The following is a 23684-nucleotide window of genomic DNA, read 5'->3' as shown; positions in this document are numbered from 1 at the left end:
GTTCAGATAGAAAAGGCAACAGTTTTTCCAAACTAGTATCAATTATTTTGACTTAGATATTATCAAATTCAAACTGCATTTTTTTCTGCATACTAAATACTGCTTTTACACTTCTCCACAAACTATTTTAAAGCTAAAGAGTCTGCGGTAGGTTGTATATGCAAGAAGTTGATTTATGGCAAAGGAAAGAGGCGAGTTGGGTTAGTACGAGGTATAGGAGACAAGACCATGAGTCACATGTTCTAGCTGTGCCCTTCCTCCCTACAAACACCAGACATTTAACTTCATCTAATTCTGTGTAAAAAAAGACTCAAAGAGCACTTAGGAGCAAGACGACTTGGAAGAGTGTATGTAAGTGATTGCAGATTTGTTTGGAACCCTTCTACCTGTTTCTGGAGGGATATGGGGATTACCTAGCATGTCCTTTTACCTGCACCTCCCACCTTGAACTCTGGAGATGTTAACCTACCAGGTTGTGAGCCTACTGTGCTTGTACTAACCGACCGGCGTAAACCTACCAGGTTACACTGACATTTCTGAGCAGGAGGGATATTAGGTGCTGGGAAATGGGAAGGCCCCCTTTTGCCAAGCAGGCTCCTGAAGAACACCTTTGGAGGCTTGGTTTCTTGCTCAAACATTTTTGTTCCTCCGAGATGCTCTTTTTATTACAGTCGTATTTGTATTTTGTGTCCGTAGATAAAATGAATACTTCAGTCCTCAAAGCTGCACTCAGGTAACTTTGAAGTAAATGGGAAATGGGTAATTTTCACCCCAGCCCCACTGCCCAATGACCAGAATGCCAAACTTGTTACTTACATGAAGATTTGCTCCTTAAGGGGGCTGAAAACAAATTATTCTAACATCATGGTTAGAAGAATCAAGTGCTATTTAACACAACTACAAGTAAAAGAATTAAAACACACACCCACAAAGTTAAGGACGACAGCACAAAATTAAGTGAACTGGCACTGAATGTTTATCCATTTCAGAAATATATACATTTATATAAAAAAGGAAATTAACACAAAAATTTACATATTTGCAAACCTTGTATTACACAGGTAAAGGCAGTGTTATGTTTTATATGTATTGGATGACATATGCATTTTTATAGATTAAAAATCTTAAGAGTATATGTATGGCCGCAAAAAAAATTTAGATATCTGAATAGGGCTCCAAAGAGAACATCCTGTACAACTGTCGTGACACGAAGTCAATTATTCCCAGACAGAGAAAAATTCACTCCATAAACAGTACGTGTAAATACTGCAAGAAAACTAGAACTTGCTCTGATATACATGTATTGATACACCGAAAGCATTTTTAAATGCTTTCTTGGCTGACCATTCTTGACAGAGTGGATCACATCAGGGTAGTGAACCACAGGGATACTCACTTAAAATAAAAGGAATTAGAAACTTAGAATATCCAATATTCAACAAAATCTGAAATTTAAGTACTGCATATTCTTTATGCACATAGAACCTACTACAGCAGGAACAGGGATCAAAAGACCGATATCGTCAATGTCTGTGTCTCTTGCAAAAGATAGGAATTGAGGCAAGGAACTCTGCCTCTATGTGTGGTCCTAATTTTACATCTCTTTATTAAGAAAAATCCCTTAGGGATTAAATCCTGGTTTACTGTTTCCATAAAACAGAAAAATCTTCTGGTGTAATGGTTTTGTTTACATTTTTAAAGTTATGACCATCTAACTGCAACAAGATTAAAACTGACATTGTAAACTTTGAAAAGGTAACAAAAAAATGACATTTGTGGATACAGGTTCAGACTGACAAACTAGATACCTTCTGTTTCAGGAGTAACAAGATTTTTAAAAAAAAATTACTGTAAGTCTTGTAAACATTAGTAAAGATATGAGACCATTATACTAGTACTTATCAGAATCAAAGATACTTAAGAGGTCATTAAAACAGATTTTTCCTTTTTATTCAAATATAGGAATAGGGTAATTTTGGCATAAATATCAAGCCCTTGGTTTTAGGATACCTGTCCCCAAAATATTCAGGAACAAATATTACAAACACCCTGCTAATGCGTATCACTGATAGTCTGACAGTGCTAATAGTATGTTAAAAACAGGTTTTATTTTGTATGCAACTACCATCGCTACCCGGTTTGTAATAATGGAAAAATTCTTGCTGAACTACAAAAAGTAGACTAAGGCAGTATGTTTTGCCCTAGAACAGAACAGAATGCAATGGGCTGGCAACCCGATCCTAAGAGACTGACCACGAAGATTTACGGAGCGATAGTAGCATCACACTCATGGTTTCAGGGTTTTTTGTTTTGAAGAGCCTTTGATGATGGCAATGTGAGAGAAAACTGCTAGTCAGAATCTGGGGTATTAAAAAAAACCCCTCCCTTCCCCCTCAATCTTAAGTAGTTTTCTCATACATTAAAAATACTAGTGGCACCTACCTAGTTCAGGACTAAGTAATGGGGCTCCCATGAAAGCCAGGTCAATATTACTCCACACCTATCTGAAATGCATGTCATGAAGTAATATATGGCATGGCATTACCGTATCAGTTGGATAGTACCCTGATACTGATCACTGCAGACATTGTAATCAGAAGTTACATTTACATATGAGGTGGCTTAAAAAAAAGCCACATTTCCTGATCCTCTTTACCTGTAGTAAACCAAATTATTTGCACAGAAGTCTTCGTTATTTACACATCAACTATACAAGTAATACAAAAACTCTCAGTTGAGCACCAGTGCTGACTTAAGGAGTAATACCTTCAAGTCAGAGTGTTAGTATCTCCTGTCACAAGTGACTTCTGATATACTTTCAGAAGCCTCCCTTTTCTGTATTGTATTCAGACCACTTCTTTGTTCACATCCATCTTCCACATTCCAAGGAGATTAGTAATAGCAGCAGTTTTATAAAAGATGTAGGTATCACGGGCAGCTTTCACAGCATAATCAGTTCAGATCTTTTTAAAAGAAAAGGCCATAAAATCCACTGATCTGGATTGTAAGGTTTTACCACGAGTTCATTAAATGGAGTCTGTATACAATCTGTGTGAGAATAAACGGTTGAATCAGACTCAGTTTCAGTGTGCAAACAATGGGATGTCCAAAAGCGGCAGGAGTCCATGTTGAATTTAAGGGCAGTAGAGAGTCCATCTGTTCTAAGTGTCAGTGAACTATGCCAGTCACGTCACCTTGGTTTAGAGTAACCATAAGGACACCGAAGAATCAGGCTGTCATGACTAGGTAAGACATGAGTGCTGTAGTATTCAACCAAACTTCCCATGTCCAAAAACATGATGTCTGAATCCAGGTAAAACTTGCAATCCTGTTGTAGAACAAAACCGCATGTAATCATTGACAAGAATTTTTCCAACTCAAAGCTAAAAAAAACCCACAACCCCAAAACATCATGATCAGAACTAAGAAGGTTCTTTCAAACAAGTTACTGCCTTGCAAACTAGCCACTTATATCAACATGTCCAAATTAAGCTCAGGAATTTAATATTCCTTCCTTTAGGGTTCAACTGGAGCCAAAATGTAGATGTGAATGTTTACAGCTCGTTTGTCTGTTGCACAATATAGCAACTAGAAAGCCCAGATCTGAGTGCTTGGACTGTCATCCTAGACCAGGTATTTGTAGATCAGCTTATTTTTACTTTTAGGAACGGGAAGAAGTTTAGACTTTAACTTGTTAATTCCAATATATACCTATACACATGCACGCTTTACACACATACATACATGGATTTCATGTATATACATACACATACATACATGTATGCACATAGTGCAACTACTAACCTTTTCAAAGATTCTGTAGTTTCTCACTTTTTCCGCACATTCATCCCATACCACCAATACCTTGAAGAAAAATGCAACATATTCAGTCTATGCTAATGAGCTCTTCTAAGGCAATGTATTAAGAAATTAGCTACAATCCAGCCTAAAAAAAGAAAATCACTGACGTTATGGTAGTGATTGTCTCAGATTGTCTTGCTTTAAGGAAAGAGCACACATAAATTAAGTACTTTATCATATATAAGATACAGTATCTCTAAACCAAGAAGGTTCTTGGGGAGTCGATTCAGTAATTGCAAGTTACCTTTCCAGGCTTAGTAGATGAGTTCCTAATACAGTACAATCCATTTTGTGGTTGTCCCCGTGGGCTACTAGCTTTAAATGTCCTAAAAATAATACAGAAATTACATATATTAGCATTTTATGCGTCAGATAAGTTAAATGCCTAGATTCTTAAAATACGTATTATAAGTCTCTATTTCAGTTGCAATAATTCATAGTACATCACAGCTGAAAGAATGTCACTGTTCTAGCATCTGACCCAGCAACACAGCACAGATGATCTGACTTTCTGTCCCAAGTAGCATCCTGGTAGAACAACCTTCTCCAGGTGGAGCAAAATCACCTTGCAAGTAGTATGCATTTTCAATTGATACATGAGCACTGAACTAACTCCCCTAAAAACTGAGTTTCATAATAAAGGAATCTGAATACTTTTATTGTTTTTCTAAACACAAATTGTGCCTATCAAAATGATCTTTGGACTACTGTTCAGTGCAAGTTTTTGTAGGACTTGTAAAGAATGCTTTAAAGTCACATTCTACCTTTCGACTTCAAAGGATTCAGAGATATTAAGAAACACTGAAGGAGGCAGCCCAATCTGTAAGAAAACACGGAGAAAATAAATCACTGTGTAAGTCAATGAGAAGTCAAAATGCTAGCAACTTTTTATGCAAATAAGCTACAGCCATCAGTATCCGAAATTATTAATGGTGATTTAATCTTTACTTTATGTTCCTTCCTCCTTTACATCCAATATTAAAATCCAGAATTTATCAAGGTATTCCTTAAAGCTCAAACTGCCACCCCCAAAACACCAACAAGCCAAAACTACCCCACACAGCACTGTGTTTTCAAGAAGGTTGTAGGTTTTTTTTCTCCCTGAAATATGCATTTAAAACATTCCCAAAAGTATACATAAGCAAGAAAAAATACTATTTGAGAATGGATCATCTGCTTGATCTTACTTTTTCATAGTCATCATCAGAGTCATCATCAGGTTGGTTTGGCTTGGAGGGTAGTGCTGGTTTTTCAGCTGAGAAGCTTCTAAAACTCTGTCCATCTGGTGGTGATCTCCTGGCAGGAACAGAACAAAAACTGAAGGACATCTCCACAGGCAAACAGAACAATTATACACAAAACACTGAAGGGATAATAAAACTAGAATTGAAGAGCAAGTCAGTTAGGTCCCAAATCACAGCTTAACTTAGGTTGGAAGGGACTTCTAGAGATCATTTATTCCAAGCTCCTGCACAAAGCAGGTCTAACTAGGTCAGTAGCTCAGGAAGCTGTGTCCAGTCGAGTTTTGAGTATCTGTAAGGACGGAGATTCCACAGCCTTTCCACAGCAACCTGTTCTGGTGTTTCACTACCCACATGGTGAATAGTTTTTCCTAATATCTAACTGTAATTTCCTAGGTTGTGACTTCTGCCTGTTGCCTCTTATCCTATCACCACAGACCTCTGAGGTCTGGCTCTGTCTTCCCCATACCCACTGATTAAGTAGTTGTAGACAGCAGTCATCTCCCATTAGCCTTCCTAAAGGTTGAATAAACCCACTTCTCTCAGCCCCTTCTTACATATCATGCACTAAAGCCCAAATATCTTGGTGGCCTTCCACTGGACTCACTCCAGTATATCGCTGCCTTCCTTGTACTGTCTTTAAAGAGTTTATTACTTGCTCTTCAGAGCTGCTAAACGATCCAACTGACAAAAATATTTTCATCTGACTCACCACCATAAATACTTCCACGTCCCTTACTACACCTGATCTTTATATAAAACAAAACACATTTCCTATCTCCACAGAAGCCTAAAACTGTTTTATTGTTTTTGCAGTTTGCTGAGGTTCTGACATAAAGGCTTCTTATTCACTGTAATCAAAGGCTTTTAAGCTTTCAAGCCAGACCTGAAAACAAATGAACTACAAAATGTTGGTGCAATTTCTTTTAAAGTTTAGCTTATCTACTATTCTTTCTGAACTATTTCAGAAGCTGAACTCATTGCAAACTTTTCAAGTAATAAATACAGAGGCCAAAAAGCACAACACTGAAGAAAAGAGGGATGGTGCAGGGAAGAGGAACAGATATCATTGTGAATCTGAGAAATATGTCTGTCAATGAGCTAACTAATACGCAATGGAAAAATTTCATACAGCATTATATTTTCATTCTTACTGTAACTGGGGACATGAAGACTTCTCTGCTCTGGGCTTCATTCCAGGGGGCAGGTGGCTTGGCACAGGTGGCTTTGGGAGCACTGGTGGCACAAACAGTCCAGGTTTACCATGTTCTCTTGGCACTTTGGGCTCGACTGGATTTTCAGTAAACTGTGACAGCTTGGGTTTACTGCTTGGTAGTGGAGGAGGAGTTCGTGGTGAAAGGTTTAAAGTTTTTAGCTTCTCACATCCTTCTGGAGTAGGAAGAACTTGAGCTAGAGGCAGAGGCTCCGGAGGCAATGAGCAAGATTCTTTGACACAAACAGGCTTTTTGAAAGGAGGTAGAGGGGGTACCGGGGGCAGCTGTTCACTTAGTCTCCAGCTTGTGGATTGAATCTTTAGGTTAGGTTCAGCTCGGCACTGTAACTGGGGTTCTCTCATGTGTAAGAAATCTTCTAATTTGAAGTCAGGTAAGCTTCTTTTAGGAGGAGGTGGTGGTACTGGCACAGCAGATTTGCCAGCAAAGGAATTTGCCCGTGATTCTGAGTAGGCAGCTTTTCTGACATGAGGAACTGGTGGAGGTGGGTAGGCTGGGGGTAGGACCATATCTACAGAGAGAAAACATCCAAAACACATGACATTGAGGGGATATACAGTATGTCAAGAAACTTGACTTTTCAAATTTATTTTCCATGTGATTTAAGGTATTTCATTGGTGTCTGGTCTGATAGTACCCAAAATGCTGCATAAGCGTTTAACTTTCAGCACAATTCTGAGTGTTATGTGCTGCAAACTACTGCATTTTTTATTCAGGCATGGCTTATAATGATTTTGCAGTTTCCCTTTGCTAAAAATCAAGAAAAGAAAAACTACGTTAAAAGCATTACCCCTCCTCCAGACTAATGACCAGATACAAGTCCTTCCAGGGCAGGAGGCCTGCAAGAAAACCTGCCCTTAAAGGCATGTAACACTCTAAATTGTAACTGCTGTTACTAGGACCTTATGACCCTAAACACCCCTGAAGATTAGATACCCATTAAGATATGACCAAGCCAAAAAAATAATCTGGCATTCTACATGAATAGTCCCTTCATTGGTGGCCTTTTGTGAACGGAATAAAAGAAATGACACACCATCTTTCACCATGTCAGAAGTATCTGGCTGCAAGTAAGACTCCTCCTCTTCCTCCTGGTCGTAATCTGCAGATTAGAAGTAAAAATAAATCAATGTGTCAGATTCTGGGAAGTACTCCTGGAACCAGGGAAGAGTACTGAGTACCTACTGCTTTTTAATATAAAAGTATTTTTCAGTTTTGGGTTTTGGGGTTTTTGTTTGTTTTAGTTTTGTTTGTTTCTGGCTTTTTTAATTTTTTTAAGAGGTGAAAAAAATTAAAAATGTTGGTCCACCTCTGTGCTATTTAGAATAGATGTTTCCTTAAATTTTGATGTCAAATAAGAAAGCCATTGCTTAGAACAGTGGGAGATCAACTACACTGCACGTTAAATTTTTTTCCATTTTTCAAGTTAAAATTTACTTTCTGGTGACACCCTCTAGCGTTATAGCCTTCCCAAGAAAAATCTCAAATCAGCTGCAGAGACAACTACATGGATGCACTGGCAAAAACAGTTGCGGGAAAAAAAAAAAAAAGCCCCAAAACCTAACACAAAAACACTGATGTTTTTGCAATACGGAAGCCCCTAAGCAAGCCTAGCAATCTACAAAAAAATTCTTTTGCCTTGCTCTGGCAACAAAAAAATTCACCACAACAAATAGCTTAAATGGTTTCAACGTTGTCTTTAAGTCAGAATAATCACGACATGAAAAACATGCTACTTCTAGGCAGTAATTTCTCATCATTGACTATGACAGGAGCCTCAAGGACAATATGCAGTATTTCCCCAGAGAAATGCATTTTTTTTAAAAATAAAGAGTATCTGATAAAAATCAGTTAGCTCTTCTAATTTTCCTAATTTCAACTCCTGCTAGGCCTCTTAGCATAATTCGTATGGCATACGACCCTCCCCTCCCATAGACACAGAAGTACTCAATCACAATCCTACATGAAATGCCGGTAAGTCTATTTTCCTCTGCTTTGCAGCGACTGAACTGGATTTCCTAAAAAAGACTCACTCCTGCCTTCTTGTCCTACTCAGGAAAAATAGTGAGGAATTTCCTTTCAGGAAATGAGAGTACTTGCTCCCATCAGCCCTGCCCTTAGAGATCTGAAAGGGCAGATGGGAAAATGCCTAGTGAAGAAACTATGGTGAGCCTTGAGGTGAAGCTGCTCATGTTGGATTTTACTAATGCATTTCTTGATGAGGAAGACAGTTGCTGAACTAAGCTGTGAAGGCCAACCTAACAGGCTTTCTGTAATGTCCTCACTTCTAATTAAAAAATAAACATGCTCAGCCAGACTGTTTACTGTGAAACAACTACAGCAATGAACAGGTATCAAACTTTGAATAAAAAAGGCTATGCTAAGAATGAGATTTTTAGAGCCTTACTTTAAAAAGTTCCTCAGTTTGAAAGTCATTGAACAATGTTATCCTACATGTTTCACTTAGGCCCATCCTATGCCTGACGTAAGGTCTGCCTGAACTGGAAAGACGATCAATACTGTTTCATACTGAACAGACTACAACACAGATACAACAACATCCCAGTGTGGGTGACTGCTTGATTTGCCGGCCAGGTGAATTAATTTTACAGTCTAGATAGGAAGTAATTAGTTCCACAACATTTTACTGAATTGTCTCTGCATGGTTTCAGACATACTTTCAAGTGACTAATATCCTATTATTATAATTATATTCAATAATTGTCAATAATTTCAATTATAACAAGAAAAACCACTTTGTATTTCTACACTATGACCTATGGACATACTCAAAAGTTTTCTCGTTTTGCTAGATCTGCAAACTCTCCAACATGCAGTCTTAATAAAAAAATAATATTTTTAGGGTATCAGACACCTCCTTGAAAGATCTGAGTTTTAGTTATAATTTTTTTACTAATTTTTTTATGGCACAAAATATCTGCTTCCAATTTAAAATTTCAACAGGTACACACCTTGTAAAAACAAGAGTTTATAGTTGCAAATTGGATCAGTTTGCTTAAGCTATGGGAGTAGTTCCTGCAGAATCCAGAAGAAATAAATAAGCAAGCAAATCAGTCTTATTTATCAGTGCCTAAATTTGTTACCTTCATTATCTGCTGAATGATGAGAATACTTGATATCAATGGGACGTTCTACTGAGCCATAGAAGCTGTCTGCATCAGAACCAGAGTCACTGCAAGAGAGAACGAAGTACCTTCTGCATCACTGTGCTATGGGTCTTGGGAGAGTAAACATGCCTTTTAGGACTGCAGCACTGGAAAGAAATGCTGGAAAAGCAGCAGTCGTCTGTTCCTATTTCCCATTTAATAGCCAGATATGTTGCTGCTGTCATTTTAAAGTTTTTCTTTTACATAAAGCTGACATTTACAGTTCTCTTATTTTTTTGTCTTGCTATTCTTTAAACTATGTGTTAGGAAGGCCCTTCATTCTTGGGCCTTACTGCACCTGTTTTTATTGAACGGTAAATTACCTGTAGGTGCAAAGAGCCTAAAACACCATTGGCAAGAGCTAGTGCAAAAGAGACGAAAAGCAAATGAAGATTAAGAGTTGATACCTGAATTCTGTTATTGTTTCTTTCTTCTCATGGTAGTGATCAATTTCCCTCCTCAGGGATAGCATCCAGTTCTACATAAGAATAAAAACACAACATTCAACACATCCACCTTTAAATCATTAAACAAAGATGCACAGTCTCTGTCCTCTGTGAGCACAGAGTAACTGTGCAAGGCGCCTACACTGAAACAGTGTTTATCCCTGAGTTTATATACACACAGAGTGCTTATCAGTCCAAATGTTTTGACTATCTAAAATGCTATAAGAATTGTCCTGGTTTTGGCTGGGATAGTGTTAATTTTCTTCTTATAGCGATGTTTTGGATTTGTGCTGGAAACAGTGGTGATAACGTGGAGATGTTTTAGTTGTTGCTAAGCCGTGCTTACACTAGTCAAGGACTTGTTCAGCTTCCCATGCTCTGCCGGGGGCACAAGGAGCTGGGAGGGGGCACAGCCAGGACAGCTGACCCCAACTGACCAAAGGGATATTCCACACCATATGATATCATGATCAGCATTATAAAGCTGGGGGAGGAAGGGGGAAGGGGGGGACGTTTGGAGTGATGGTGTTTGTCTTCCCAAGTAACCGTTACATGTGATGGAGCCCTGCTTTCCTGGAGATGGCTGAGCACCTGCCTGCCCACGGGAAGTAGTGAATGAATTCCTTGGTTTGCTTTGCTTGCATGGCTTTTGCTTTGCCTGTTAAACTGTCTATCTCAACCCACGAGTTTTCTCACTTTTACTTTTCTGATTCTCTCCCCCATCCCACTGTGGGGGCGTGAGTGAGCGGGGCTGTACGGTGCTTAGCTGCTGGCTAGGGTTAAACCACGACATATTCATATTAAAATATTAAACTTTCAGTTTGCAAATTTCAAGCTGTTATTTCTAAAGCCAGGTAATTGTTCATAGTATGTTTACAGGTCAGATTTCACTGAACAGTTTTCATACTTTATCAAAGCTTTAATGTACAAATATTTGTTCCTTGGCTAAAAATAAAATGAGCAATATCGAGAAAAGCATGACATTTGGTGCGTCACTTATAGCCATTCCCTAAATTACAACTTGAACTAACACTAACTTAACAGCTAAAACTTCAGACATGATTTTCAGAGGAGCCCAAAGAACTCTGTGTACAGATTTCAGTGCCAGCTGCGCATCCAGTCCATTTAAATTCTGGGGAAGTCCAAGATTCACTTTCTGCTTCAAGGAAAATTACATTGCAGAAGAAAAAGAAAGTTACCTTTCTTTCATCTTCAGAAGAAGCTGAAAAAAACCACGTCCTGTGCTTCTTGCTAATGTGAACTAACTTGAAAGGAAACACATTGTTTGATGTTGTCTCCTCAGCTGCCCGCATAACCCTGAGAAACAGAACAACCAATACATAAAAACCTTACTCTATAAAGTTAATTCAGCTCTGAAAATCATAAAGCTCTGACAGAAAACAGTTTTACCAGCTAGTTTTACCTTACCAAAAATAACCCCCAAGCCCAGGAAAACACCACCAAAATCCCCCTATGTGCATTTTTTGTACTTCTCCATTAATGTGGTAGACAGGACAATGCAACAGCACTGACAGGAGAAGCACAAATTAAACCATCAGCCAGACTTAGAAATGGATGTTTTCACCTGTACAATAGTTTAATGCATTGCATTAGTTCACAAGCTTCACACCATGGCAAAGAGTATTTAGGTTGCCTGTGATCCTTACTTCAGAAAGGCACAGAGGAGAAATCAGAACACAGGTTGTCCGTGAAAACAAATGAGAATATTAAAAGTTAACCTAATTTTCCACTTTTCCCCTATAAACACTTTCTTGTACCTCTTTATTTTAAAACAAGCATAACTCAACCTCTTTCACAAACTGCATTAGATATGTTTGTTCCTTTTTATTTTTGCCCTGAGGAGTCTCAAATGAGGAAATTCCTTACACACACAAAAATTTGGTTGTAAATGAGGCTTTGGAACAAGTAAGGAGACTAAAATCCTAAGACTGTGGGTAGTCTAAAAGTAACATTTCTAAGATTTATTCAGTATAAGCCATAAAGAAAGCTGATTAAAGTTTACCATCATTATTAGGGCTTGCTTTCTTGTCCCTGAACTTTTTAACTCACCAATTTCCTCATACAATACAGTATTTCCATAAGTCCTTAATATTTTGGGAAAGTAGTTTGTAAACGTAGGAGAAAAGATTATCAGTGACATTTGGCATTTGGTTAGGTAACATTGTTTCAGCCTTTCAGTACTTAAAGGGGGCTTATAAGAAAGATGAGGACAGATTTTTAAAGGGCCTGCTGTGATAGGACAAGGGGTAATGGTTTTGAACTAAAAGAGGGTAGATTCAGACTAGATATAAGGAAGAAATTTTTTACGATGAGGGTGGTGAAACACTGGCAGAAGTTGCCCAGAGAGGTGGTAGCTGCCTCGTCCCGGGAAACATTCAGGGTCAAGTTGGACGGGGCTCTGAGCAACCTGATCTAGCTGAAGATGTCCCTGTTCATTGCAGGGGGTTTGGACTAGATGACCTTTAAAGGTCCCTTCCAGCCCAAACCATTCTATGAATAAAATGTATTTAATCAACACCCTGAAGCTGCCATTAAGACCCATGTCAACTGCAAAATTATTTCAGAATTAGAAATTGCGTCTTTTTTAGAACCCCAATCCTACTTTTAAGCTGGAGGTTTTCTGCATCTGCCCAGTCCCAAAGCAAAGCCACAAAAGGAACTAAGTTATTTCACTACTGTAAGGCTAATAGAGATGTTAAAGTGAGAAATACCCGTGGTACAGCTGGGAGGAATACTGGCAATTTGCATCACTATACATTTTGAGTCACTAGTGAATGCAGAACTTTCTCATCTCCTGTCCACTCTTAACACATAAAGGCTATTGAGTGGAAACTGCAAAACAGAAGTCCAGGGAAGCTTTAGAGTGACTTGTTATTTAGACTGACACAATATTATGCAATTACTAATTCTAAACAAGTTATTTAATTTCAAATTCTTTTTCAATAACACTTATGTCTGTGCCTAATACTAACCAAGACCTGGTCCCAATTCCAGCCAAGGTCTCTACAAAGGCTGCTAGAATGTGGATATATAAAAAGCAATGGGACAGTCCCTAGCATTTACAAATTCCCTAGAATTTTTCACATTATGTGATTACAGAAGCTAATGTCATGGCCAAGTTACAGTACAGGTTGCTTATACAAATTAATCTTGAACCTTTAATTAGCTACAATGTTTACAACTGCCTTCCTATAAAATATGCCACTGTTGTGGTCAGTTAGAGAGTTCTCACGTTCTAATAATAGGTATTTCCTTATTCCAGAAGTCTGAGCGCAATATGCAGTACAAGAATAACATACATGTTCACAAAAACAATAAAGTGGCAGTGGTTAGGACGAATAATGTGATATCTCTCTACATTCTCTCTCTCATTAATGCTTTCTTAGCATCAATTACAACTGCAATTTCCTGAAGTTAGGTTGGACTTCTATTAGTAGGCCTTGTATGTATGCTGCAGTCAGTCAGATTCTGATAGTACTGGCTAGCTTGAAAGTCATTATACTTGTCTTCAACTTGAAAAGCAAATATTAAGATTTGTAACATATAGCAAAATGAGTCAGACACTTTGCACATGCATTCTCTTACTTATCACTCCCGTAGCTGATTCAATTTTGACACAAATTAGTGTTACTGAATCAGTAACTCCATAAATATTCCTTTCTGATTCCTTTAATTTTTGTGACTATCACTGAAATCACAAGAGAACGAAGACTGTTTGTCTGAAAGAATCCACATGTGCCTGAATGTGCAAAGTCTGCATTAATTCTGTAAGTAAGCCCATTGCAATTTTAACAGCTTTACCAGTTCACTTACAAAATATGAAGGCTATACACTTGCAAGGCACAGGAAACATCATATATACAATTTGAAAGGAATATATCTCTTGGAATCTGAGATCAGTGCTTAAACCAAACAACTGATGTAGTTGAGTTTAACCTAGTTGGAAATGAAAACCATAGCCCCCTCAATGAAGTAAAAGGAGCTTAGGTGTTAAGTAAGTTCTCTGGCACTCACCTGTTGTAACCATTCAAAGAAAATGCACCCTGTGGAGACGCAGATGTGCTGCTCTTAAAATAGTAAATACATCCCTCATGGATAATCACAAATCTCAACGGCCCTGAAAAGATAAAGAAAAAAAGTGAGCAAAACATAAATACAAAGGCAGTACATTAACTAGAACCTCTCAACTTGGGTAGAATTATTGTTCAAGATTTTAGTAATCTTATTAATCATTATGGAAGAACACAAACTAGTTAAGTGACAGCTTGTTGATGACCAGCCACAGGGTACAGCTGTCCATTCACAGAGTTTCAGGATTAAGGGTAGTATTTCCTTCCCTCATTTGAGAGGCAGCTGATCTGATAACCTCAAAAGAAGCCTAAGAGACTGCAGGTCTCACCTCCACCTGGGCTCCTTTACTAGAGGAATAAACTAACATAAGAATGCAACCTAAAACAAAACTGGAGGAAAGGTAGCCACAGGTTACAAATACCTATTTATGTCCATCCCAAAATCATGACAGTACCTCCCTCTGATCTTTCAGCTCAAGTACATAAAGCTGCCAATAAAATCATGTTTTATTTTCTTTTTTTAAAGGGGCCAACATTCCTGCCTTTACCAAAGGCAGTAATCTTTGTGCTTAACTATATAAGTATAGCTTAGTTGTAAATGGGGATAGCAAATGAATAGCATATAAATAAACCCAAAATTGTAAGTTTTCTCCACATAAATAGATTTCCATTTCAGAAACAATTACTGTTTTTAAGTACAGCCTAATGTTGGCAGTGAGAAAATTTCCATTTCACAACAGCGGTAGGAGATGGGGATATTTTCCCAGTACAGAATAACCAACTGGAAAAAAAAAGCTGTGTACTAATTTCTTTTATAAAAGGGTATTTGAAATTGATACATACACCAGGAATCTGTTTCTGTCCTTAAAAATCCTACTTGTGAAGGACTAGACAAGAGATTTAACAAAGTAAAAGAAAATCAACCACATTTGTCATCTAAGATTTACAATTACAAAACAATTAAAGGAAATTCTTTCAATATGGGACCATTATAAATATATTCCAGTAAAACTGGAATCCATTAGACAAAGTGGAAGAACACCTTCATTAAATAGTCTGCTAACATGAAATGTGTTAATTGCCCCAAAGGCAAGCATTTAAAACATTTAATTTAGTTAATACCTCATTCAACTTACACTTCAAGATCTGTAGCTGGGTGCCTCCTTTTTTATGAAGATACCCTGATTTGGTCACTCCTCCAGGCATTGTCAAAAGGTTTTGTGCTCCAATTGCCTTCATTGGGACTGGCCAGACCTGCTCCTGCGAGGCCATCGTTCTGCAATGTAGAATAATTAAAAACAGTTTAACATAGATTTTACTTTAACAAATGAGTACTGAGAAACAAAGCTTGTTTCCTTAAACAAGTTTTCCAAACAACTAACATGGTTCAGCAGTCAAGTATGTAGCACAGACGGGTGTTCATAGATTCCAGGAAGTTTGTAATGTATAAAAACACATGGTGCAAAAAGTCCCAATTTATTTTTATACAGCTCTCCAAAGTGATTGACAGTTGTTAAAACAATGGAAGAGTACTTAGAAATACTTAGATAACATTTACTATTTTAAGAATGCCTCAGATAACACTGTGAGACTTAATCAGGCAGGTGACAAGCAAATCAATTTCTCCTCCAAAGTTCTAATGCCACACATGTATACAGTATAATTTTCCTGTATAATCGGGGAATCAACAGTCATATTTTAGTAACTGCAGTGTCTAATACTACTTACTTTGTATATTTACATGTTTTATTCTCAATGAAAGCATTAGTATATAATCTCATACTGGATGTCACATGGCACAGCGTTCGTGGAAATGAAGTTTATCTCAGATTGCTTCAGACTGCCATTTAATTTATAAATCAGTTATTAATGCCATGTTCCAGCAAGTGCTTTTGCAGTTACCACTCCTGCTATCATCTTAAACAGTTTACAACAAAATCAGTGTCTTAGTAGTATTTTCTTCTGTCTGATATATCACTATGAAACCTTTCTTTCTTCAACTGGTAACAAACTAAGCTAAAAATCCTACTGGGCAATACAGAACAGAAATCGTGCATGAACTGAATGGGAAGCTTGACCTAGCCATGAAATGGTCTGTTATCCTGAGGTGTAGGGCTAGACTAGCTAGCTAGACTAATTAGGCAAACTATTGAAGTTCCAGTTAATTAGTTTCTGGATAGAGAAATGATGTTTTAGAACAGAAAACCTCTTAGTGAAGGACTAAAATCAAATGGATCCTGTTTGCTTCTCCTTTCCCCTAAGGGAGAGTAATGGAAGTCAATAGTGTAGCTCAGTACAGGAATCCAAGAGCCTACAGCACAGCATGCCTACCTGAGCACTAGTTTCTCCAGCCTAAGATGGCAACTTGAAGTACCCATACGGAAAAGAATAAGCAAGTGATACAGTCTGGTTGAGGGATTAATTGCTACAGTAGAGTACACATCCATTGTATATGTGTTAGGAGCAACAGAAATGCAAGTCAATTGATCTTTCAGTGGATCAGCTTAGGACTTAGATCCTAATTTGCTGATGATGCATGTGTGGGAGTGGTGGAAATTACTAGCCATTTCTACCAGGAGATTTTAAACTCAATTAAATTCTCTAGGCAGCAGAGAAAACTTAATAACAAATATTACGTTTTAGTCCCCAGTGTTATAAAACAGGCACAAGCAGAGAAGATAAGATCCAAGGCCCTAGAACGGTTCTCACAGCAGACACTGGAAGGCACCATGGTTTCCCAGTTTTCCTCCAGGACCTCCCTGCTCACCAAAAAGTAAGTTACTTTTGTTTTATTTAGCTATATCCTTTCTTCTGCTATTTCCTCCATGCTCCTATTGTATGACTGAGATCTTTCCAAGCTGAGTTGTTCCTTCCTCCTCCTCCCCCACAATAAAATTTCTAGCAACAGTGATGTGTTAACAGATCCAAGAAGGGGCTACGCACAGATAATTGGAGCTTTTGAGAATTAAAAGAACAGTAATAAAAGTTACCTCTCCATCCCCAAAAAAAAGGCAAAACCAAAAAAGAATCCTTCACATTATTTCTCCACATCTTGCAGAAAAGTCAAAGTGAGGGAAATGGAGAGCGTTAACCAGCTGGCTGCTGACACCAAACCACGCAGCAGTACTGCTAAGAGTGATTTCCTTGAAACGAGGAATGCAAAGGCAAGTCCTGGGCTAAATTTTTCTTGTAAGAACAGGCACATCAACATTCAAACATTAGAAATTAATTTATGATTAAGTTATTTCAGCCTGTTTCTAGTTAGATTCAGAAAAAAGATTAAGTAAAAATGGAACCTTTTTATTTAGACAAATATACTCTGATCCCAGTTTGCTTCATCTAACCCTAATATTAGTCTCAATGCCATCCAACAGTTTTAAGTTCATCATGGGTCTTCAAATCCTGTGTGCTTTTAAGGACAAAGAACAGAAAAAGAGAGGACTTAAGCACCTAGCCTTCAGCATGAAACTGTTTCAGTGTTACATACTTAGGTTGAAAACATACCAGAAGAAGCAGAGTTAAATGTCTCATGGAGGTTATCCAAAACAACCAGTAAGCTGAGATTTCTAGGAAGCCAGTGACAAACACTGGGGACAAGGGTATCCCACCCTAGGTCAATACAGAAAACAGAAATACTTGATGAGGTCATGTTGGCCTTCTGTGCAGGAACAGGCTAGTTAGACTACTCACTAAAGCGTGCCTGGATGGGACACTTTCTCCTCCACCTGAAAAGCCCGAATATCAGGCAGACAGGGAATAAAAAAAAAAAAGGAAATAAGTCATGGAAGCAGAGGAGCAAGTGTGGGGGGGGTGGGAATCTAGTTCTACAGCGTGATGACTACAGGATTTAACTGAGGAGGAAGGATGGCAGAGTATCAGGTTCTGCTTCCTCTATTCATTATTGTTTCTTACTTATGACTATTTACCATAAAACAGTCCTGAGAATAGATACCAAACCTCAGAACTTCCCCATCCCAGCTAAGTGAATTAAAGGAGATGTGGCTGAACTCCACAGAACCAAGTACACATTATACAAGCTAAAGAGCCCACCTAATATACCAGGCTTTTCAATGCATTTAAAGGCTGAACGTCACTGTGACTTATAGGAGCCTACAGATGTGGTGGGGAGTGCTCAAGCACTTTCGTTTGCAGACACATAGGGAGGACTTCAGTATTCTGAATTGAAATGCTTGAGTTAGCTTCTAAAATCTATTTAAGTACTTTGAATCTAGTCCCAAGCAGATTTTCTTCTTTTCTTGATAGCACAAAACAATCCTGGAATGACACTAGATGTTATTTTGCATCCGGCTACCAGGAAAAAGCTGTCAAAACAATGTAAGCAGTGTATCTTCATTGTAGGGGTGGGAGGAAGGAAAAATGGATGCTCTTCAAGATTTTTCTGGTCTTAATCTACAATACAATTGCCTTTAGCTCACTGAAATGGTTCCTTCCACTCTTTATACTTCTCTTATTTTTTTAATCCATTGCATGAAGAACAGATTGATAGTAAGCACTGACATCACTGTAGAGCCTGTTAGCTCCGTGATAGTTAAGACCAGAAAGATATTTCCAAGTTGTTTCTTCTGCAGTCACATTCTTGCACTACAAGCCAAGAAGCGCACTACAAATTTTCACCCCAGGGGCATAAGCAGTCTCTTCCATGGAGCTGACAATGAAGTTAACAGAAAGAGCCCACTAAGTGCAATCAGAGCCAAGCCATGCTCTCCTTCTGATGCGGTCCTCTGTTACAAACAGAAGGTGACATTACTCATCCATTGCTTTGTGCAAGCTCCTAGTAATAGCTATACATTTTATTCTTCTTCCCACTCACCAAGGGACTAGGTGCATATTTTAAAATTCAGTTTTCCATCAAGCCCCAAAAACCATTATAAGTAGCTATTGAATCAACCTTCTCCCCCACTGAAACAGCATTGAATGGAACCCCCTGAACCAGAAGAGGATGGCAACAGATAGCGAAAGGCCTCGCATCCCTTTGTTTCTCAGATGATCCCCACAATAACTCTATGCCTGTGAGGAAGATGATAGGCCTTAGAGAGTAGTAGGAGAAATGGTGGAACAGCAGTTTATAGGATTTCCTTCATCATTCAACAGTGCTTTTAGAGAGACAGAAAAGAGTAGCTAGCACTCTTGAACATGATACAGAGTTTACACAGCTACTACTGTAATTACTTCATATATACAAACTGGTCAGCCAGACTAAAAACCAAACCAATTTGCAATATATTGTTAAGGTATCAATAAAGTCAGTCCAAGCCTATCACATGAGTATAATTTTCTCAAACACTATCACAATGAGGTGGTTTTTGTTTTAAAGTACCCTGAAAGTCACAACAGCATGAAAAAACGTGAAATTACACACTTCATGTAAGCTAGATAATGCCAGTCTGATGCAGAAGTTTCTTCTGAATCATAACAATGCTGTTGCCAAGCTCAAACTCCAAAAGGAGAGTAGACTTCTGTTATTGTATAGGATGCAAATGTATACATCTGTGAAGTAATTTTAACCTATCCCCTCAGTCAGCTTATATAGAATAGCTGGACTGAAGGCTAGGGCATAATTTTAAAGGGTAGAAGTCCCTCCATGAGTAAAAATAAAATTCTGCTACATTAAAAAATTTGGATTACATTACAGAAGAACACTTACCCCTTTTGGCCTTAAGAGCTATTGGCTTTCAGCTCAGTTAACGCAAATACAACCTGATTCAGCTAAGGATCACATCCTGGAAGAGCCATGAGTCCTCAGTTCTTGCTTAACTTCAGCAGAACATATGGCAGATGCGATCATCTCCACATCTTGCAGTATACAGGCGTAAAAACACATTACCCTCATCTCTGAAACTACAGCTGCCAAAAGTCGTATTAAAAATTCTCACTTTTTACAACAATAATTATGTCTGTCCTGGAGCCCAGTTTGGTCATGCTGAAAACAAATAGAAGCCAGCCTCTGAAGTTTGAGTATAAAAATTAAACCTGATCTGAATTTAACAAGTATCTCTATGCCAATTATGTCCGAGAACTTTTTAAACTCCATAATATCTCATAACTTCTAGTCTTTAAAATCTATTTTGAAAGTAAAACCTAGCAAAGCAAGATGCTAGTTTCCTTCTGAATATATAACTTACATAGAACATTACATATATAACATAACTTACAGAAACAAATGCATTCTTCATTTAATGCAGAGGGAGACTGAAGTTCCAGTCTCTAGAAAAGGCTTAACCAAAAATGAGGCAGCATTACAGAGAGCATAACTGTAAAATAAAAGCTTCCCCAATGTGCCCTCTGCAATTCTGAAAAAAACCTAGTTCTCCAATTGAACCATCTAAACACTTACCATCTGTTCTTAAAACTTTCTGCAAAATTTTCCGGTCCCTTTTCCATTTATTAAACACTCTCCAGTATTTCTGAAATACTCTTTCATATCTCTCCTACTTTTTTGGGTACACATTCCATTTCTTAATACTTCTAACAGACCCTTTCACAATAGTCTCTCAAAAGGACTAACAGCACAGTACAAACACTGCAAAGTCAAATAAACCTTACAGGACAAAGGGAACAGAGAACTAAGCCCAACTGAGATACACTGTTGTAAGTTTACTCAGTGTAACTTGCTTCAGCTGGTTTTTCTTTTCTGGCAAATATTTTCAACCAACACTCGCCTCATCTCTTCCACCTTCAGTTCTTTACCCTTGAATTTTCTGCATGAGTTAAAAGTATTTTACCCCAGATAGAACATTCTGCTCTTAGTTTTAGTCTGCTCTCTACCTAAAAGAGAAAAGATGACAGAAATACAAGCCACAAATATGCACTAACCTGGTGACTGTGCCTGAACGACACATAATTTTTCTGCTGACAGTTTCACCGAATGCTTGTTTCCTCTGTGATGACAAAGCCATTAATAACTTAGACCCCCCCTCAGGCATGACAGGAACATCTCTGCACTTCTCCCCGTTTTGCGTGTTATAAGGCTGAATGTGGCTGCGATAGCTGCTGTACGCTTAACACACAAAAGGAAAAGAAACCCTGCCCCAACGGCTTGTGCATCTGCACTGCGGCCAAAAGGGACGCCTAGGCAATGACTTGTTTCCTTTGTTACTTCCTGTTTCCCCCAGTGTTAGTGGGCAGCACTGTCTTTGTCAGATATCCCAGCTTCCCAAAAAGGTTATAAATCAAACCCTGCATACCTCAAACATGTCAGATGGTGAGCCAGAAAGCAGAGGGGATTTTCCAGTGCTCACTTGTTTCCAACTCACCTTTCAATCAACTATTTTCCCTTGGGAGAAAAAGAAAGTAGCCCTTTTTTCTTAGTGTACTCAGGCTCTCACACGAGCAGAGGCACAGCTCAGAAATACTGACTGTGCTTCTGAAGAGCCTGTGCTTCGGGTACTGGCACGGCACCACAGAAATATGCTAAGTATTTAATCTCTCTTCTCTCCTGTAGCTGGAGCTTGTCCATCCCTCTTCAACCCAAGAAATTAAAACTAACCATTTTTAAAGATTATGCAGCATATACATGCTTTAGAGCAAGTCTTGCCTGTACATTTGACGCTACGCAAACCACAAAAGACAATAAAATTCAAATCCAGAAGGCTCACAACACAAGGGTGACAATTCTACAGGACAAGTAGCACCAACTGAGGATGAATACATGGCATTATTTTACACTTATTTTCATCTGGAGCTCTTAAAAGGATTCGTGTTTCACTGACCATGTCTGGAATTAACCACCATCCTGGGCTAGAAAGTTCAAACAAGACAACAACTAGCAAATTTCAGAATGATGGACAAAACCTACATACATGAGTATGACAAGTAAAGCTTACTTCACATATTTTTTTGCAAAATGGACACGAATCTGTACTCCAAAATAGAAGGAAGAAGTTTCTCTATAACATCTTTTCTTTTTGTAAGCCGCCCAATAATCAAATCACAGAAGAAAGTAACATTTCAGGTGTTGGCCATGGCTAGAAAAGCAATTATTCTTCACCATAGGGCACCTATTTGCGTTCTTTCCATAGCCAGGCTACTTAGGAAGTGGAAGCAAACCATCAATATCACACACCTGTTATTAGCTAAAATGATCAGCATATCATCACAAAATCCCAATGCTATTTAGTAAGAATCAATACACCATTGTCTCAGTGGCTTAACTAACAGATTTTTCACACAGAAAAGATGTAAAGAGGACTACATCTCAGCAGTTTGTGAATGAAATTCACTTGCTTTATCTGCTGCAATATCAGTTACCAATTTAGACTTTAAGCATCAACACACAACGCTTTAATCTTTCCTCCCCCAGTTCTCTGCTATATAAGCATACTCTTCTAAGTTTGCATTACCGTCTTTGAAGCCTTTATCTCTACCTCAGTAAAAAAGCTACGATCAAAATGACATCATTTGAGTATATGTAACACTGGAAAAAAAGCAGTTCCTCTTTCCTTTTTCTGGTCTGACACACCTAAGTCCTGGCTTTCCCCTCCAAACTCAGCAACTATAGTACCATGCTCTTTGGCCTCAGTCTCATTTTAATCATGTCTCATTTATCCAACACATGTTCCTGAAGGAACACTGCTTTTCGACTCCAGCCTTTCTGATGCTGTCCTCTCCTGTTCTTCACTTAAGCACTCAGAAATACAGAATTTTTCATTTCAAGTTCCAAGATCCCCTTCTGATTTTTCTGGTGATTTCCAACACTGTCAATGGTCAGAGGTAGAACAGAAGCCATTCCACACATGCACACACACACAAGCTGGTGTTCCACTGAGGAACAACAAAAAAATGTAGATGTTTCACAGCTTTGGAAGAATGAAAATTCAGCTTAACTCTCTAGACGAAACATTCATCAGAAGGGTTGTGCTTCAAAATTGCAAATAAAGTCTGAAGAGACATGAAATCCTTATGGATTTGATTAACATGTCTGTCAGGGAAGTGACAGAGTATTAAATTTATCCTTCACAATGCAAAATTGATTTTTGCACAGAACTCTGGTACGTGGTTTTTAGATCACTAACCTTCATTCAACCCCACAAAATCAGCAGTGAGAAGCAGCCTTGCACCAAGCTAGCCTAGGGAGAATTTCCCTCAAAAGGGGTTACTTTATCTCTTCAGCATTATGAGATTTCAGTCAGGTAGCCTTAATAGGTATAACCAAAGCACCAGAAACCAACCGTTGGATTTCATTCCAGCAGGGCCGCTGTCTCAGGAAGTCAGCCAGCCATCTCTGCCGTTGTTAGGAACAGCTCTTGCTCCCAGTCAAAAGCAGTCCTATTTATCTTTAGTTAATGGAAAGCAAGAGCAATAAAATATACATCTAGCACTATGCTGTCCTTGCCAGTATAATTTCACTAGTCCAGCTGACGGGTTGAGTTGTCTTTGCAGCAAGAGAGCTTCCTCTTACTGACCAATTTACAGGAAACTGCAAGAATGGACTGTAAATAAAGGCAGCAGGAGAAGAACACAGCAGCAGGCAAGGCAGAAAAATTAACAAAGTAACAAAAAAATTTTGAAATTATATAAAACCCATTTTCCAGCTGCAGCAATTAATCAGCTCAGTAGTCAAGTTCCACTCAGGGTAACATAAGAGTTCTTAAATTATATATTTCCACAAAAGCCTACAGATAGGAAG

At 38.4% G+C, this 23684-nt stretch overlaps 1 protein-coding gene across 8 annotated transcripts in view; it reads right to left on the bottom strand.

The window, feature by feature from the left end:
- Positions 1 to 953: 953 nt before the first annotated feature.
- The window catches only part of SH3BP2 (SH3 domain binding protein 2), a 41009-nt gene continuing 18278 nt past the window's right edge, over positions 954 to 23684 (bottom strand). For 5 of the 8 annotated variants that reach the window (XM_064449004.1, XM_064449002.1, XM_064449005.1 and 2 more), the window contains 12 exons: positions 15175 to 15314; positions 13983 to 14085; positions 11147 to 11264; positions 9909 to 9979; positions 9439 to 9527; positions 7371 to 7436; positions 6257 to 6845; positions 5049 to 5157; positions 4626 to 4681; positions 4106 to 4187; positions 3805 to 3864; positions 954 to 3328 (listed from right to left, as the gene is read on the bottom strand). In XM_064449004.1, coding sequence (XP_064305074.1) covers positions 3191 to 3328; positions 3805 to 3864; positions 4106 to 4187; positions 4626 to 4681; positions 5049 to 5157; positions 6257 to 6845; positions 7371 to 7436; positions 9439 to 9527; positions 9909 to 9979; positions 11147 to 11264; positions 13983 to 14085; positions 15175 to 15314 — 1621 coding nt within the window. In that variant the 3' untranslated portion in view covers positions 954 to 3190. Of the gene's footprint in view, positions 3329 to 3804; positions 3865 to 4105; positions 4188 to 4625; positions 4682 to 5048; positions 5158 to 6256; positions 6846 to 7370; positions 7437 to 9438; positions 9528 to 9908; positions 9980 to 11146; positions 11265 to 13982; positions 14086 to 15174; positions 15315 to 20393; positions 20555 to 20872; positions 21123 to 23684 lie in introns of those variants that run through there. The other 3 variants (XM_064448999.1, XM_009512206.2, XM_064449006.1) reach the window with 3 other exon arrangements.

This window comes from Phalacrocorax carbo, chromosome 4, assembly GCF_963921805.1.
Source record: "Phalacrocorax carbo chromosome 4, bPhaCar2.1, whole genome shotgun sequence".
In the NCBI taxonomy this organism is placed as follows: domain Eukaryota; kingdom Metazoa; phylum Chordata; class Aves; order Suliformes; family Phalacrocoracidae; genus Phalacrocorax; species Phalacrocorax carbo.
This window is presented reverse-complemented; position numbering and strand designations above follow the sequence as displayed.